The sequence below is a fragment of the Oncorhynchus gorbuscha genome, linkage group LG08 (genome assembly GCF_021184085.1).
Source record: "Oncorhynchus gorbuscha isolate QuinsamMale2020 ecotype Even-year linkage group LG08, OgorEven_v1.0, whole genome shotgun sequence".
NCBI lineage: Eukaryota > Metazoa > Chordata > Actinopteri > Salmoniformes > Salmonidae > Oncorhynchus > Oncorhynchus gorbuscha.
The window spans coordinates 67,405,480-67,421,821 of record NC_060180.1 but is presented as its reverse complement, the minus strand read 5'-3'; the positions used below and the strand labels follow the sequence as shown (position 1 = coordinate 67,421,821).

Here is a 16,342-nt window from a genome sequence, read left to right as displayed (position 1 = left end):
CCCTTCAAATTAGTGGATTCGGCTATTTCCACCACACCCATTGCTGAAAGGTGTATAAAATCGAGCACACAGCCATGCAATCTCCATAGACAAACATAGGCAGTAGATTGGCATTACCGAGAGCTCAGTGACTTTCAACGTGGCACCGTCAGTTCGTCAAATTTCTATCCTGCTAGAGCGTTCAACTGTATGTGCCGTTGTTGTGAAGTGGGAACGTCTAGAAGCAACAACGGCTCAGCCCAAATTGTAAGCCATAAAAGCTCACAGAACGTGACCGTAGAGTGCTGAAACGCGTAAAAATAATCTGTCCTCGGTTGCAACACTCACTACCGAGTTCTAAATTACCTCTAGAAGCAACATGAACACAAGAACAGAGCTTCATGAAATGGGTTTCCGTGGCTGAGCAGCACACAACCTTTATTTAACCAGGCAAGTCAGTTAAGAACATATTCTTATTTTCAATGACGGCCAGGAGTCATTGAAAGCAAATTATTTCAATTCATGCTCCACAATGGTAAACCAACTGATCTATTTTGTTATCAAAGCTCAAGTTTTGAAATATAATATGGTCTGATTAACAATATTGGCAGGCCATCATATAGTCAATATGCTGTGATAATATATTCAGCCTACTGCCAAAACCTCATTCCTACACAACTGTTTGTAGGAATGAGAATCTGAGCAGTAGATCTCAGCTTGCTTTTTGACTGCAAAAGTGATCTTGACTCAAAAGGTTGGTGACCACTGATCTATAATGTCATTGTATGCTGTAGTGTTAAGATTTCCCTTCATTGGAACTAAGGAGCCTAAACCATGAAAAACAGCCCCAGATCATTATTCCTGCTCCACTAAACTTTACAGTTGGCACTATGCATTGGGACAGGTAGCGTTCTCTGCCCAGAGTCCAGTGGGTTAACTGCCTGTTCAGGGGCAGAACGACAGATTTGTACCTTGTCAGCTCGGGGGGTTTGAACTCACAACCTTCCGGTTACTAGTCCAACACTCTAACCACTAGGCTACGCTGCCGCCCCTAAGATCACCATGAACAATGCCAAGCATCAGCTGGAATGGTGTAAAGCTCACCGCCATTGGACTCTGGGCAGAGAACGCTACCTGTCCCAATGCATAGTGCCAACTGTAAAGTTTAGTGGAGCAGGAATAATGATCTGGGGCTGTTTTTCATGGTTTAGGCTCCTTAGTTCCAATGAAGGGAAATCTTAACACTACAGCATACAATGACATTATAGATCAGTGGTCACCAACCTTTTGAGTCAAGATCACTTTTGCAGTCAAAAAGCAAGCTGAGATCTACTGCTCAGATTCTCATTCCTACAAACAGTTGTGTAGGAATGAGGTTTTGGCAGTAGGCTGAATATATTATCACAGCATATTGACTATATGATGGCCTGCCAATATTGTTAATCAGACCATATTATATTTCAAAACTTGAGCTTTGATAACAAAATAGATCAGTTGGTTTACCATTGTGGAGCATGAATTGAAATAATTTGCTTTTTATTTTACTGGACTGATGGTACCTGCATCTGATGTTCAAGGAGGTCAAAAAGTCGGAGGTCTAGAAAGATGCCCGAGTTTCCGACATGGAATGGCCGTTCAAAACTATTTTTCCTACCTCCTCTCCCGGTCCCTGCTCTCTCCTTCCTTTCCTCTGGTGAGACTGACCAGAAAGAGGGGACACCGTCTTCCACCAAGTGGTTGTTAATGGTTGTTAAATGGTTGTTAATTGATGTTGTTCCTATGACCAGATAATGTTAAATATTCCTTAATATTAAAATCAATATGACAAGCTGCTCATAATAATAAAACGCAGGGCTATCGATACTTGGCTACTCATTCATTGCAGCTGCAGCATGAGAAGCGCGTTTTGTAATAGTGTTGAATAAAAACTGTGACAGTCCTGAATATAAACATGAGCTCACTCAGAAAAACAGCAGCTCTTTGCTGTATTCGTTGACATTCTCTCTGTGGCCATGGTTTTAAAAGTTATTAAAGCTGACATAGGCTAGTAGCCTACTAAACTTGGCTGTAGCCAGGATCATGGAAGCTCTGTAGCCACGGTGATTTGAGCTATCTGATTGGCAGCACAATAGGTGCACTCGATTTATTCACAGATTTGCCGGTCCGCCGGATAGGTGGAGTTTGTCTCATGGGAACACTTTGCTTACCCGGTGCGCAGGACTTTTGAATCTAGTGCACCTACCGACAACAGCTCAACGAGATTTTTTTTAAACGAGCGCAAGACTTTATCTTTGTTGGTTTTTATACAGAAATATTTGGTTATCGACTAGGAATGCCTTGAAGTGATCGACAGGCTGGCGACCACTGTTCTAGACGATTCTGTGCTTCCAACTTTTTGGAACAGTTTGGGGAAGGCCCTTTCCTGTTTTAGCATGACAATGCCCCCATGCACAAAGCAAGTCCATACAGAAATGTTTTGTTGAGATCGGTGTGGAAAAACCTGCACAGAGCCCTGACCTCAACCCCATCGAACATCTTTGGGATGAGAGCCAGGCCTAATTGCCCACATCAGTGCCAAACCTGACTAATGCTCTTATGGCTGAATTGAAGCAAGTCCCAGCAGCAATGTTCCAATATCTAGTGGAAAGCCTTCCCAGAAGAGTGGAGGCTGTTATAGCAGCAAGGGGAGGGGGGACCAACTCCATATTAATGCCCAGGATTTTGGAATTAAATGTTTGAGGAGGTGTCCACATACTTTTGGCCATGTAGTGAGTGTATCAGCTTCAAATGTTTTTGTCTTTCCAGATCAGGCTGACTCAAAGATTTGTGGGGGAGAGTTGAAGAGGCATCTAGCCCATTGCTACAGCATGATGTCATGCATGCCTCAGAGACAGTAGCCTCAAAACTATAACTCTATTGTTGTTGATGTAAAACTTTAAAAATTGGGACTGTTCTGTCTCCATAATGTCAGTTACAAATAGTTTTGAGGAAGTGCATTTCTGATCTGTTGCATAAGTAAGATAAGAATTGGTTGAATCGTTCAAAACCAAATAAATTGGTCAGTGCTATGAAGGATACTTGGGACGCCCCTATCCTAAACCCTATCCTTAACTTTAAAATGTCAAGTTCAATAGGGGAGAGATATCCCAAAATCACGGACCCCAAAAAATCAGTTTTTTTGTTTGTTTTGGGCATATTTTCTTGTGGGCCTTTTTCCTATTTGTGCGTTTTCTTTGTATAATGGCAACTTGTTTGAAAGAGGTGTGTAGGAATATTTTTGGGATTAGCCATTCTCCAAACAAAAGTCCTGCGCACCGGGTAAGCAATGTGTTCCCATGAGACAAACTCCACCTGTCCGGCGGACCGGCAAATCTGTGAATAAATCGAGTGCACCTATTGTGCTGCCCAATCAGATAGCTCAAATCACCGTGGCTACAGAGCTTCCAATAATAATTCACACAAATGATTAAGAGGGGCCCAAAACACGGTCCAACAACCTATCTCTCACAATTCATAGCTACTACTGCAGTGCACATGTAACTTTCATTTTGCCATTGAAAAGTCCTGTTCAGAGTGACACAACTACCCAAATATATTCAATTTCCTTGTTTTTATCACTTTTAAGATATTGTCGGAGCTTTACAAAGGTCAACCAGTTTTTCTCCAGCCCTTTGGAAGACTTGCTTCTCAATCCGAAAAACATTTAACAATGCAGCAGAACTGGTCCTTGTGGAATCAGCCAATCTCTATCCAAACGTCCAATTAGTTTATTTTTTCCTCTCTCTACCCTCCCAATGCGGTCCTGCCAGCATAATTGCATTGACTTCTGTGAACGTGGGAGTCAAAGAACAAAGTTCATGTGCTAAAAATACATGCATTTACCATATCATAGCAGATTACACATTCACTGAGGTGCTCAGTGCCCCTGAGGTCGACTATAATTATAACTAACCTGCCTGCCTCCAATGTACACAGAGGTACTGAGATATGGAGAATTTATACAAACATGCCTGAGTGCGTATCCACCTAGCTAAATTCAACAGATTAAACTAAAGGCCATACAAACATGCCTGAGTGCGTATCCACCTAGCTAAATTCAACAGATTAAATTAAATGCCATACAAACATGCCTGAGTGCGTATCCACCTAGCTAAATTCAACAGATTAAACTAAAGGCCATACAAACGTGCCTGAGTGCGTATCCACCTAGCTAAATTCAACAGATTAAACTAAAGGCCATACAAACGTGCCTGCTTTATTGCTACAAACAGAAACAGTACTATTGTGTTCTATACAGTGTTTTCAGAAAAGTATTTACACCCAATACTTTTTCCACATTTTGTGCTATAAAGTGGGATTAAAATGGAATTGTCATCTGTGAACAATCTACACAAAATACTCTGTAATGTCAAAGTGGAAGAAAAATTCTAACATTTGTAAAAAAGTAATGAAAAATAAAACATGAATATATCTTTATTAGATAAGTATTCAACACCCTGAGTTAATACATGTTAGAATAACCTTTGACAGAAATTACACCTGTGAGTCTTTCTGGGTAAGTCTTCAAAAGCTTTCCACACCTGTATTGTGTAACATTTGCCAATTATTCTTTTCAAAATTCTTCAAGCTCTGTCAAATTGGTTGTTGATCATTGCTAGACCACCATTTTCAGGTCCTACCATGAATAACTCCAGTGTAGGTTTGGCCTTGTGTTTTGTTATTGTCCTGCTGAAAGGTGAATTCATCCCCCAGTGTCTGGTGGAAAGCAGACTGAACCAGGTTTTTCTCTAATTTTGTCCATTTCAATTCCATTTATTTATCCAGAAAAACTCCCCAGTCTTTCAACGATTACAAGATGCAGCCACCACTATACTTGAAAATACAGAGTGTGGTACTCAGTAATGTGTTATATTGGATTTGCCCCAAACATAACACTTTGTATTACACTGTGCATTAGATCAGTGCTATGGAGTAACTACAATGTTGATCCATCTTTAGTTCTCATCAGTCAATAAACTCTGTAGCCGTTTTAGTCGGCCTCATGGTGAAATCTCTGTGAGCAGTTTCCTTCCTCTCCGGGAACTGTTAGGAAGGACGCTTGTGTCTTTGTAGTGACTGGGTGTATTGAGACACCATCCAAAGTGTATATTTTACCCATCTACTGTCTACAATGTCTTGAGTGACATTTCAGCTTACAGGTAGTCACTCATTTTCAACTGTGCCTTGTCCCAGTCTAACCCCCACATTTTATCACTCCAATCTTCCTTTCCCAAACTGAGCAATCAGGTGAGAAGGGCCTTGGTCAGGATTGAACTCTTTGGCCTGAATACCAAGCATCACATCTGGAAGACACCAGGCACCATTCTTAAGGCGAAGCTTGGTGGTGGCATCATGCTGTGGATGTTTTTCAGCAGCAGGGACTGGAATACTAGTCAGGATCAAGGGAGATGAATGGAGCAAAGTACAGAGATCCTTGATGAAAACCTTCCAGAGTGCTCATGACCTGACTGGGGCGAAGGTTCACCTTGTAACAGGACGACTCTTAAGCATAGCCAAGATAACGCAGGAGTGCCTTTGGGACAAGTCTCTAAACATCCTTGAGTGGCCCAGCCAGAGCCCAGACTTAAACATCTTTGGAGACCTGAAAATAGCTGTGCCGCAACACTCCCCATCCAACCTGACAGAGCTTGAGGGGGCTCTGTACCGGTACCCCCTGTATACAGCCCCGCTATTCTTATTTACTGCTGATATGTTTCTTTACATACTGCTTTTTAAATTACATCATTGGTTAAGGGCTTATAAAGAAGAATTTCATTGTAAGGTCTGTTATAGTCGGCGCATGTGACAAATAAAATTTGATTTGCATAGAAAAATGACAAACTCTCAGAGGCAGTAGGGATGACCATGGATGATCTCTTGATAAGTGTGTGAATTATACAATTTGCATGGCCTGCTAAGCATTCAAAATGAAACGCATTGAGTGGCAGGGAAAATGTGTGGAGTAAAATAAAACATCTTTAGGAATGGGAAGTTGGCAAAATACAGAAAGTACAGATATTAACCATAGTCTCTTTTCCACTTGTCCCCTTATGCCACAGTATTAACAATTGTCAGTATAAAACACATTTTCAGCCATGTTTAATTTTGTTTTATTAAAAGGTAGAATATGAGGCTGATATAATGGTTGCTGTCAGACAAGGCTCCGCTGATAACCAGGTGTAGTAGTCGTAAGGACTCACTCCATTGTGAGAAGCTCTGCTGTGTCCAAAGTGCCCAGAGCATTGAGGTACGTTGGCCTATCTTGAATCAGACTTGGTCTCATGGACAGTTGTCCTTCTGTAGCTCAGTTGGTAGAGCATGGCGTTTGTAACGCCAGGGTAGTGGGTTCGATCCCCGGGACCACCCATACATAGAATGTATGCACACATGACTGTAAGTCGCTTTGGATAAAAGTGTCTGCTAAATGGCATATTATTATTATATTAGTTGTTGAGTCTAACCTGTCCATGAGACCACCATATCTTACAAATATCAGAAGTCTGATTCAAGATGGGCAAACTTACCACAATGCGCAAATGAACACAATGAGTGTAAGACCGCTAGCAATATTCATCCTCAACACCCAGGTTCAAATCAGGTCAGCCACATTCAAAGGCATCTCATCCACTGTTATAGCGAAACGTCTTGATGTCCCGAAGAACACACTTCTCCTCCTCGCCCAGTTTACAGCCACACCTTTCCTGCCAAAACAGCCACCACGACCAATTCTAGAGAAATGGGGGAGGAACAATCCTTAGGTCCAGGTCTGCTTTCCAAATACAATACTGAACACGTCTACCATTTATATTTATGCAGAGACTGTACGTACCTGCAAATATTATTCTCCCTCTTTGTAGGAAGGTGACCAAGGAACCTGCTGCACATCAATTCCGAGCCTGGATATCAAAGCAAAAAGATATTAAACTCAAGTCTAAGTGTAATCAGATTTACAAAACATTTGACTGTAAATGTAGTCTGACATTAAGTAACAGATTCCTACAGAGAGAGAAACCCGTGGTGGAGAACAGACATTTCATCTCCCAAAAGGTGTTACTGCTAAGCCATGAAAGGGCAGTTGCAGAGGAAAACCCATTTGGGGTAACAAATACATGTAGCCATATCAAGTCACACATGACAGTTAGATGATAAGAGTGAGATTCTACCCTCACCAATAAGTCCGTAGCGATGAGTACCCTGCTGGAGCCAGACCTGAACTCCCTGGTGATGACATCCCTCTCCTTCTGGTCCATGCCGCCATGCTGGAAAACAAAGTGTTATATTTCAACCCACATTTTAAATTACAACCCCATGCCAAACACAACAGTAATTGTAAATGCATTATAATTCAGGGAGCAATGTGTCTGATGGTCCTACCAGAGCAGAGATCGTGAAGCCCCTTGAGTGAATCTTCTCAGTCAGCCAGCAGATCCTCCTGGTGTTGAGGAAGATGCCTGTCGGAGTGACTGTTGGCATCCCGTACAGGTTGCACAATGTGTCCAACTTCCACTCCTGGAATTAATGTGAGGGTAACAACTTATTTCACTGACCAGACTCACCTTACAACATACACCATTTCTAAAATTGAAAATAACCAGAAATTTTGTAGCACAGAATCTTGAGACAAAGGACACTGGACATTAAGAAAGAGGTCCATCCAAGCCTCATTTCAATCCTGGCATTACTGTCCTTCCTTGGTGTACCCATGCTTACATGACCGCAGGAGCCAAGCCCACAGGCTTCGCCCCCACAATTTTAGCAGGGTGCTTTAAAAAGAAGGGAAACGCTATACACAACGACTACAGACAAGTCAATATTTACAAATGGCAGCAGCTTGTCTTCCTGCGGCCCTGCAACATTAAGGCAGGTATATACACGCTCACAAGAGTTATGTATTTTCTGAACGCTACCCACCTCTCTACATTGATGTAGAACTGCTTAATACCCTCTAGGGAAATTCCTTTTATTTCACCAGAATGCCAATGGGCTCTCCCATGAACTTCTTGGTCACCCCCAGCACATCAGTAGGCATGGTGGCTGACAGGAGAGGAGGACCACCTGCGCAGCATTTAAAGAAACCAGTAAAAATCACAATGGGAGGAAATGAACTAATCTTAAATCAGACTAATTGTTGTACTGGGCCTCGAGACATGAGGTCAACGAACATTAAGAAAGAGGTTCGACCACAACTCTTTTCCGGCACAGTGCAAAATGCTCTCCTTCCACACTATACTCTGCTAGCATTATTGCCTAAACCAAGGGTTACCTGGATTCTGCAATTTTAGCACAGTTCTTTTATATGGAAGTGGGGGTGGCTGGGGATGAGACAAGCCTCTAGAATTTAATCCAGAAATCAATATATATATTTACAAGTAAAATGGGCACAACTTAAAATCTGCACCATGGTCAAGCCAAACTAAGAAATCTGAAGCATATAAAATAGAAACATATACATATATTTTCTGAACTCTGCATTTTTGTCTAAAAGCTTATAATCACACATTTCACAGTAATGTTGATCTATACCTGTTGTATTTGGTGCATGTGACAAATACAATTTCATTTGAATACAAGCCAGTCAGATAGCAGATACTTTCACTGATGAGTACTTACAGACGTCACCCGTTAAGCATCAAACATCCAGCCTGGAGTTCGTACCACTATGCAGGGGGACCCAGTCTGCAGCTTCTGCATCTCTTTGCGGACATTAGTGCCTAACTTAGGATCTAAGAAAACAGACAAAACAAGAACTTCATGGTGATTTGCTCTTGGCGCCAATGTATTATACAGGACAAACGGTCTTGAGTGATCAGTATAAGAGGTTGTCACCATTATCAGGTCTGTCCCGAAAGATGAAATGCCATCATTTCACTCACTTGTTACAGAACAGAAATCCCTTGCTGAGTAGTCAGGCCAACTTTCAGATTAATGCAGTCATTGACAACAATAATCCCAAAAGAGATCGTCACCACCTTTAACCCAAGTGATTTTGCAGGAAGAATTACGGAAAAATATACCTTTTTAGTTGTCCAAATATGCCGCCTCGGTCTGATGTTAATCCAGACCTCAGGCACAGCATACCTGCTGAGCCAGCTCTGTGGTGGGGGCCAGCACCAGAGCTTGGGTCCAATTCTGCAGGATAAAGATGGAAAACATGGCAGTCTTGCCCGTGCTTGGGTGATGACATTGCAGCCTGTGAAGGGAAAAAGTAAAAGGGATTCAGGATCAGAACTTAAATCCTGCTTTGTCCGGTGACAATTGACTTAATGATCAGTAATAGTAGTTCTCCATTGCTGTGTCAGTCCCGAAAGATGGTATGGCATCTTGTCACTCAATAGACAAGAATTTAACTTGCAATGATACTAAACCAAAATAACACATGTTAAAATGTTGGTCCCATGTTTCATGAGCTGTAATAAGATGCCAGGAAATGTCATATGGACAACAAGCTGTACTCATATATTTGGGCATACATTTGTTTATATCCTCGTTTGTGAGCATTTCTACTTTCCCAAGATAAACATGACAGTTGAGGCATATGAAGAAGCTAATTAAACAGCATGATAATTACACGTGCACCTTGTGCCAGGGACAATGAAAGGCCACAAATCTGCAGTTGTCATAATGGCAGACATGCACAATTGGCATGTTGACTGCAAGGCTAGCTTAGTTAGCTGTGGTGTGCGCTAAATAGCGCTTCAATCAGCGACGTCACTTGCCCTGAGACTTTGAAGTAGTGGTTCCCCTTGCTCTGCAAGGGCCGCTGCTTTTGTGGAGCAATGGGTAACGATGCTTCGTGGGTGACTGTTGATGTGTGCCGAGGGTCCCTGGTTTGCGCCCAGGTAGAGGCGAGGGGACGGACTAAAGTTACAGTCACCAGATAGTTCACCCATGGCTGCACCCCTGCCCAGTCATGTGAAATCCATAGATTAGGGCCTAATGAATTTCTTTCAAATAAATGTACTATGAACTGTAACCGAGTAAAATATTTGAAATTGTGACATACATACGTTTGTTCAGTGTATTTTTTTGCTATCAACAAGCCAATGACTTGCATACCTTTGATACAAGGAACGATTGCCCTCTTGAATGGCTGATGGCTTCTGAAAACCACACATACCCTAAGGAGTGTCTCCTTGAGGGGCCAGGTCTTAAAAATTAAGATTAATCTCGTTCCAGATGCTCTGCACAATGAGTATTCTGTTCACACATTTCGATGAGAAGTGTGAGATGACATTGAGTTAACTGCAGGCTTGAGGTTTGAGTGATCAGTATTAAAAGTTGTCACCATTATCAGGTCTGTCCCGAAAGATGAAATGCCATCATTTCACTCAACACTCCCCACAAAACTGAAATCCACTATAACAAGTGGTACGCAAAAAGAGTTGCGTCAGAGACGGAAAAACTGAGAAACCAAAAACACTTGATTAACTTAGTTATTGGGCGAGGGTTGAACCAATTACAGAAAAACCCAAGTCGCCACGTGGGAAGTTGGAAAATGTGTGATAAAGTACAAATACAAAAAGTTCTCTACATAAGTTTCCGTAGCCGAAAGATGGGATAGCGATTTTTAACACATCGTCCAAAAATTCTAAATGACTTGTTGCTTATCGAGTTAGGCCTGTGCTGTCCAATTTCACCAACCTTGGTTGGGCACGTGTCTCGTACGGTAATCTGACTGACATGCCCCCGAAATTCGACAAGATAAATTTATTTTCGCTCAAATTTAATTCCTTCTAAATTTGTATTTTAATCCTGCGGGCAGCCAACTCAGTGCATCGCAAGTTAAGGTTAGTTTAGCCGAGCAAGCTGGAACTAGGCCAAGGATGACACATTAACTTAGTAGTCACAGGTCTGATTCCATCAGTTAAATGTACAAATTATGTCTTGGTAACTACTATAGTTGACTGAATATTCTTTGCATACTAACGTTACACGCAACTACACGAGTCGGATATGAATTGCCATCTTCGCAGATAATTAAAGTAACTAACATTAGCTAGATAGGGTTAGCTAAGTGAATGCCAATGGGGCCTACGTAAACCACCTAGTTCCCTCTGAATATCTGCAAGATGCATGGAAAACGCATATCTATAAATACATGTCGTTTTAATTTGTTACAATAATTGTAAATGAAACAAGTTCCTTCTTTGTTTTACCTGCTGTAATCAGGAGAGTGGCTAGACATGATCCTTCTCCAACTTCAACATGCGACCGGAAAGATCTACGTGGAGGAGGACAAGCGCTTTTATATAGCCGGACTATTTTCACTGAAATGTAAAAATTCAATTTATTCGAAAATACTTTCTCAACACAACAACACAATATTTTTTAATATACAAACACTCGTGTTTTATGTGTTAATACTGTGAAGTTTCATTCTATAAAGTTTTTTATTTTCAAGATTTAGACTATATTTTAGAACGGAATGATATTACAGCACAAATTGCATGTGCTTCGGTTGCTACGGCGTCCTCATCATGTCAAACTTCTGGGAATGGAAAATGTAATGGTAGGTGCTTTCTGGATTCCTGGGGACGCCCCTACCCTAAATCCTAACCCTAATCCCAACCTTAACTCCTACCCTAACCTTAACCCTTACCTAACCCTAACCGTAACCATTTTAAATGTCACCTTCAATGGGGTAGGGACGCTCCAAGGATCTGGGATAGCAAGGATGCAGGAATACCTTTGCCAAGACAACATACTGTATCGGCTTTATGAAATCATTTCTTACCTCAATCAGACTTCTATTTTTCTCATGTCAAAATGCCCTGTTTTACCACTCATACATTTGGAATGTTTTGGATTATTATCAAATTAGTTATAGCTGTTCCGGCACTAGCCCCATGTCAAAAATACAAAACTGAGGCTTGAATGCAAAATAAAGATGTCTATTAAAACATCATTAGTGGCCAAAAAAATCATAGTGCAAGAAAGTGCATAAATAAAAAACCCACAGCAAACTCAGCAAACTCTCTGTTTGCGGTTCATTGTGATCATTACTGCATCATTTAATGAGACTCAATGGAGAACATGGAGTACATTACAAAAAAATATGTAATTGGTTGGCATTGATTCCAGTGTTTGTGTAATGAGTGGTATAGATAGATCATTATTATACAATATATATTTTGGTGATAGCACACTGCAATATCATGGGAACAGAATACTAATTACAATTGTAGCTATATTAATAATACCTTTGAGAGATGTTGTAATATATGCAATTTACATATTCTGTATTTTATTTTTATGGTTGGGGCTGGTAAATAGTTATTGTGTGTCTGTCTATCTGTTCAGTTTGAAATATAAGAATCTGGTATCCAGGCAGGATTAATGTTTTTGGGTGGTATCTGATCTAGTAAATTATATGTCTGGTATACTAGCATGGCATTTCTGCCCCATCCACAAATAGTGTCCACCACCAACCAACCATTATGTCAATGGTTAAGATACACTAACCAACCATTAAGTCAAATAAGATACACTATGCTACAGTCTATCAACCGTAGTCCGTAGACATGCATACGCATGCATCTGACTATACATATAGCGACCTGGAAAAGTGATATGTAGCTACACCAACATGACAGGCATCAAACTGCGCATGAGCGGAAAAAGGTGGAAGAGAGCGAGGCAGCTGGATGGGAAAAAGGGAGTCGGGCAATTACAAACATGGTGAAGAATACGTTTATTTATCTATTTTTTAAATGTTTATTTTAGGTTATGCCATACACCATTGATCAAATGAACACCCTAAACACTGAATTTAAACATACTTGTTTAAAAGGTTATCTGTTAGCGTTGCAAAGGTAACGCTAGCTAGTTGTTAGCTATTTAGCTTTTCAGCAACTCGACTGTATTTTGTTTCATTGTCATTGAACAACCTAGGTGGCTTGTCAATACTGCAGCATAGGTAGGTTGTCAGACAGTTCTAGTCAACAACAGATACTAGACAGTAAGTCTAGCTATCTAAAGATTAAAACGTGGCTAAAGAAGCCGGCCAATCTCGGCTAGCTGGTCGTTCAAATGAACATTATGCGCCGTCGCGGATCATAGCTTTGACTAGGCCTGTTTGTTTTGCCTATGAACGCTGTGGATACTGGATAGAATGTGTGAATGTCACAATAACTTAATTGTTGTGCTCACTTATGTCATGCCAATACTTTTCTGCATCCAAACCGTTCATGTATAGTCGATTAAGCAGTTTTGCGTTGTTGCCTTGATCCCTGGAGGAAAGTCATTAGGCTAAGTAGTTTCCCAAAACGACTTCCGTGGCTACAAGCCAGCTATTATAACATGCATCCAAGATCATGCTTATTGCTTGGCAAGATGACACCAGAAGAAGTGTGCAATGCATGTATTGTCAGGTTTGCAGACTCAAGTGTTGCCAGGGATGGAATTTCTACCCAAGGCTATACCGTTTTGAAAGCTCACAATTCTGAGCATGAGGAGAGCTACATTTCTGTCATTATGTTTGTTCTGTAAACGTCTGTGTTGTTCCCCAGAACAAGCTGAAGTCCTCACAGAAGGATAAAGTTCGACAGTTCATGATCTTCACACAATCAAATGAGAAGACGGCATTGACCTGTCTGTCACAGAATGACTGGAAACTAGATGTCTCCACAGACAACTTTTTCCAAAATCCAGACCTCTACCATCCGAATCTAAAGGGAGTGTTGGACAAGAAAAGGTTAGAACAACTCTACAACAGATACAGAGGTAAGTGTCATCTTTCTTTTCACATCTCTGTCTATGCTGGCTGTACTATAATAATATATGCCATTTAGCAGACCCTTTAATCCATCGCGACTTGGTCATGCGTGCATACATTTTTAAGTATGGGTGGTCCCATCGAACCCACTATCCTGGCATTGCAAGCACCAGGCTCTACCAACTGAGCTACAGAGGGCTTGTCACAAGGGCACAAGATAGTACTATGGTACTGTAAGTAAAAACAATAGCAGTATAAATGACTGTAAAAATAAAAACTGCCATAGGACCATGCATAATGTCGAAACACAACTTACCTTTGACCACCAAAATCAAATAAAAATGGATATCATCAAATAAATTCATATATTTGTCAGTCAAGTTGCTCAAAAGTGGCAAAGTATTAATTAAACACCTTATTTTTGCCTTATCCTTCACTCAGACCCTCAAGATGACAACAAGATTGGAATAGATGGCATCCAGCAGTTCTGTGATGACCTGGGCCTGGACCCGGCCAGTATTAGTGTGCTCTTCATCGCCTGGAAGTTCCGGGCTGCAACACAGTGCGAGTTCTCCAGACAGGAGTTCATGGATGGGATGGCAGAACAAGGGTGAGGATGGCCTTTAAAGAGAGAGAGGTTTCACTTCATTTCTGGGGCATATTTAATTGACAACAACTGTGTGTGTTGTGTTAATTCATTTCATCATGTAATTATAGAGGAAATTGTTTGTTGTCGTCCATCAGCCACTGAGTTGTGTAACAGAATGTAGGCTAAGCTCTTCTTTCTCCACATCAGATAGGCTAACCCTTAATCTTGTACTTGGTGCTAAAGCTTATTTTGTTCTCCTCAGGTGTGACAGTATAGAGAAACTAAAAGCCCAACTACCAAAAATGGAGCAAGAGTTAAAAGACCATGGGAAATTTAAGGACTTTTACCAGTTTACATTTAACTTTGCAAAGAATCCTGGCCAGAAAGGTTTGGGTAAGCAATACATTTTGACATTCTATTTTCATAGTCTACTCTGCTCATTGGACTTGGATTTCTCTCAGACATGTCCTCATTGTTGTGCATTTTCTAGACTTAGAAATGGCAATTGCGTATTGGAATTTAGTACTGGCTGGAAGATTCAAATTCCTGGACCTGTGGAACAAATTTTTAGTGGTAAGTTATTTTCTCTTTATTGAATTGAGTATACTTTATTGATCCACACAGAGGGGAAGTTGGATGGGTTTGCTTCAGTTGAAGGTGTCAATAAACAGGCTAGTTGTTTCTTTTAATGCACATTTTTATTTTTTATTATTCTTTCCCCGCAGGAGCACCATAAACGATCAATCCCTAAGGACACCTGGAACCTCTTGTTAGACTTCAGCACAATGATAACTGATGACATGTCCAATTACGACGAGGAAGGTTTGTGTTTTTGTGTACTAAGGCTGAACTATAGCAACCCATTGCCTCAGGTCAGGTGCATGACAATGTAATCAGTTGTGAATGGAATAATATGGAGCCAGCCCACTTGTTGCCTTTCCCAACAACCACCAGAGTTGAAAAGTATTTTTTCTTGCTTAACCCCGTATCGGTTGTGCTTCCTTTTAGAGAAAGCAAGTTGAATTTTATGCATGAAACATCTGTCATTTTTGTCTCCTTCCTCCAAGGAGCATGGCCAGTCCTCATTGACGATTTTGTGGAGTTTGCACGACTGCACATTGGGACCAAAAGCACCGCTGTCTAGGGACCGCCCAAACTCGGAGGAACGTCCATACGTTTGTTTATACAAAAAACACACAACCGAGGCGGAGAAACGGTGCACAGGGGACTGCACTGAGCTGAGATCTATGTTGCCTTTTCCAACCCTCAGGACTGAGATGTTTTACACAACAGACAATACAAAAGGCATATCTCCTCGGCGGTCGTCTTGTGGTGGTTTGGGATTTTATCTTTAGTATGGGGCTTTTTTCGTGTCAACTCTAGCCAACTGGAGAGGAGTCGCCATCCTGGACCTTACAGTTCCTGTCCCAGTGTTTAGTTGACACAGTCGAGGTTCACGTGAAGCAAACCGACACCCCGAAAAGACAAATACAATTGTATCGTATTCTAAACACGATGGTCCGTGAGGGAATGTCTTTCTTTAAATATTAAATTTAATTTTAATACTTTGTGCATTCCTGCTATGAATATGAATTTTGTTTTATGAGACTTGTGTGACAGAACAGTACAAAAACATTTGATTGTAATTTTTGTTTGTTTTAATCATAATGCTATTCCAGTACAAATGTATAAGGTAATAAATGTTTCAATTTTATATTTCTTTGATGTGTGTTGATAATGGTGATGCACTCTTGTCTGTCATATTTCTCTCTGCCAAAGCTGATACCTGAAACCTGCATATGAACTTGTATGTCTTATGTTAAAAGGATGTACTATTCTTCCAATTGTTTAATTTTACTCCAGATGTTTCTCAAATAGTGATGTCCTTTGTACGCTACTGGCCTGAGAGTGAATGAACTATTCTTTAATGTGATTATTTACTTAACTAGGCAAGTCAGTTAAGAACAAATTCTTATTTACAATGATGGCCTACAATGTTAATTATGTAAGTTGGATAGAAA

At 40.8% G+C, this 16,342-nt stretch overlaps 1 protein-coding gene, 1 long non-coding RNA gene and 5 other non-coding genes across 11 annotated transcripts; 1 reads left to right on the top strand and 6 right to left on the bottom strand.

Moving 5' to 3' along the window:
* Window positions 1-5,869: 5,869 nt before the first annotated feature.
* On the bottom strand, window positions 5,870-11,331 carry LOC124042081. Of its 5 annotated transcripts, none has more exons than XR_006840040.1 (8): window positions 11,175-11,331; window positions 9,033-9,208; window positions 8,629-8,741; window positions 7,930-8,073; window positions 7,393-7,527; window positions 7,188-7,277; window positions 6,848-6,914; window positions 5,870-6,746 (listed from the first exon to the last, which is right to left on the bottom strand). It is a non-coding gene; the product is annotated as an uncharacterized LOC124042081 (long non-coding RNA). The 5 variants fall into 5 exon arrangements; XR_006840041.1 differs by having other exon boundaries at window positions 8,674-8,741; XR_006840039.1 differs by having other exon boundaries at window positions 8,629-9,208.
* Window positions 7,617-7,796, bottom strand: LOC124042391. The gene has a single exon (XR_006840145.1). It is a non-coding gene; the product is annotated as a small nucleolar RNA SNORA81 (small nucleolar RNA).
* LOC124042392 lies at window positions 8,142-8,322 on the bottom strand. Its single transcript, XR_006840146.1, has one exon. It is a non-coding gene; the product is annotated as a small nucleolar RNA SNORA81 (small nucleolar RNA).
* Window positions 8,819-8,889, bottom strand: LOC124042395. Its single transcript, XR_006840149.1, has one exon. It is a non-coding gene; the product is annotated as a small nucleolar RNA SNORD2 (small nucleolar RNA).
* LOC124042396 lies at window positions 9,280-9,348 on the bottom strand. Its single transcript, XR_006840150.1, has one exon. It is a non-coding gene; the product is annotated as a small nucleolar RNA SNORD2 (small nucleolar RNA).
* Window positions 10,278-10,348, bottom strand: LOC124042394. Its single transcript, XR_006840148.1, has one exon. It is a non-coding gene; the product is annotated as a small nucleolar RNA SNORD2 (small nucleolar RNA).
* A 1,273-nt stretch (window positions 11,332-12,604) lies between the features above and the next one.
* Window positions 12,605-16,035, top strand: LOC124042080 (DCN1-like protein 1). The gene is made up of 7 exons (XM_046360405.1): window positions 12,605-12,696; window positions 13,527-13,740; window positions 14,174-14,342; window positions 14,584-14,714; window positions 14,812-14,894; window positions 15,047-15,143; window positions 15,389-16,035. The coding sequence occupies exons 1-7, from the start codon at window positions 12,694-12,696 to the stop codon at window positions 15,463-15,465; spliced, it is 774 nt and encodes a 257-aa protein (XP_046216361.1). The 5' UTR covers window positions 12,605-12,693; the 3' UTR covers window positions 15,466-16,035.
* The last annotated feature ends 307 nt before the right edge of the window (window positions 16,036-16,342 follow it).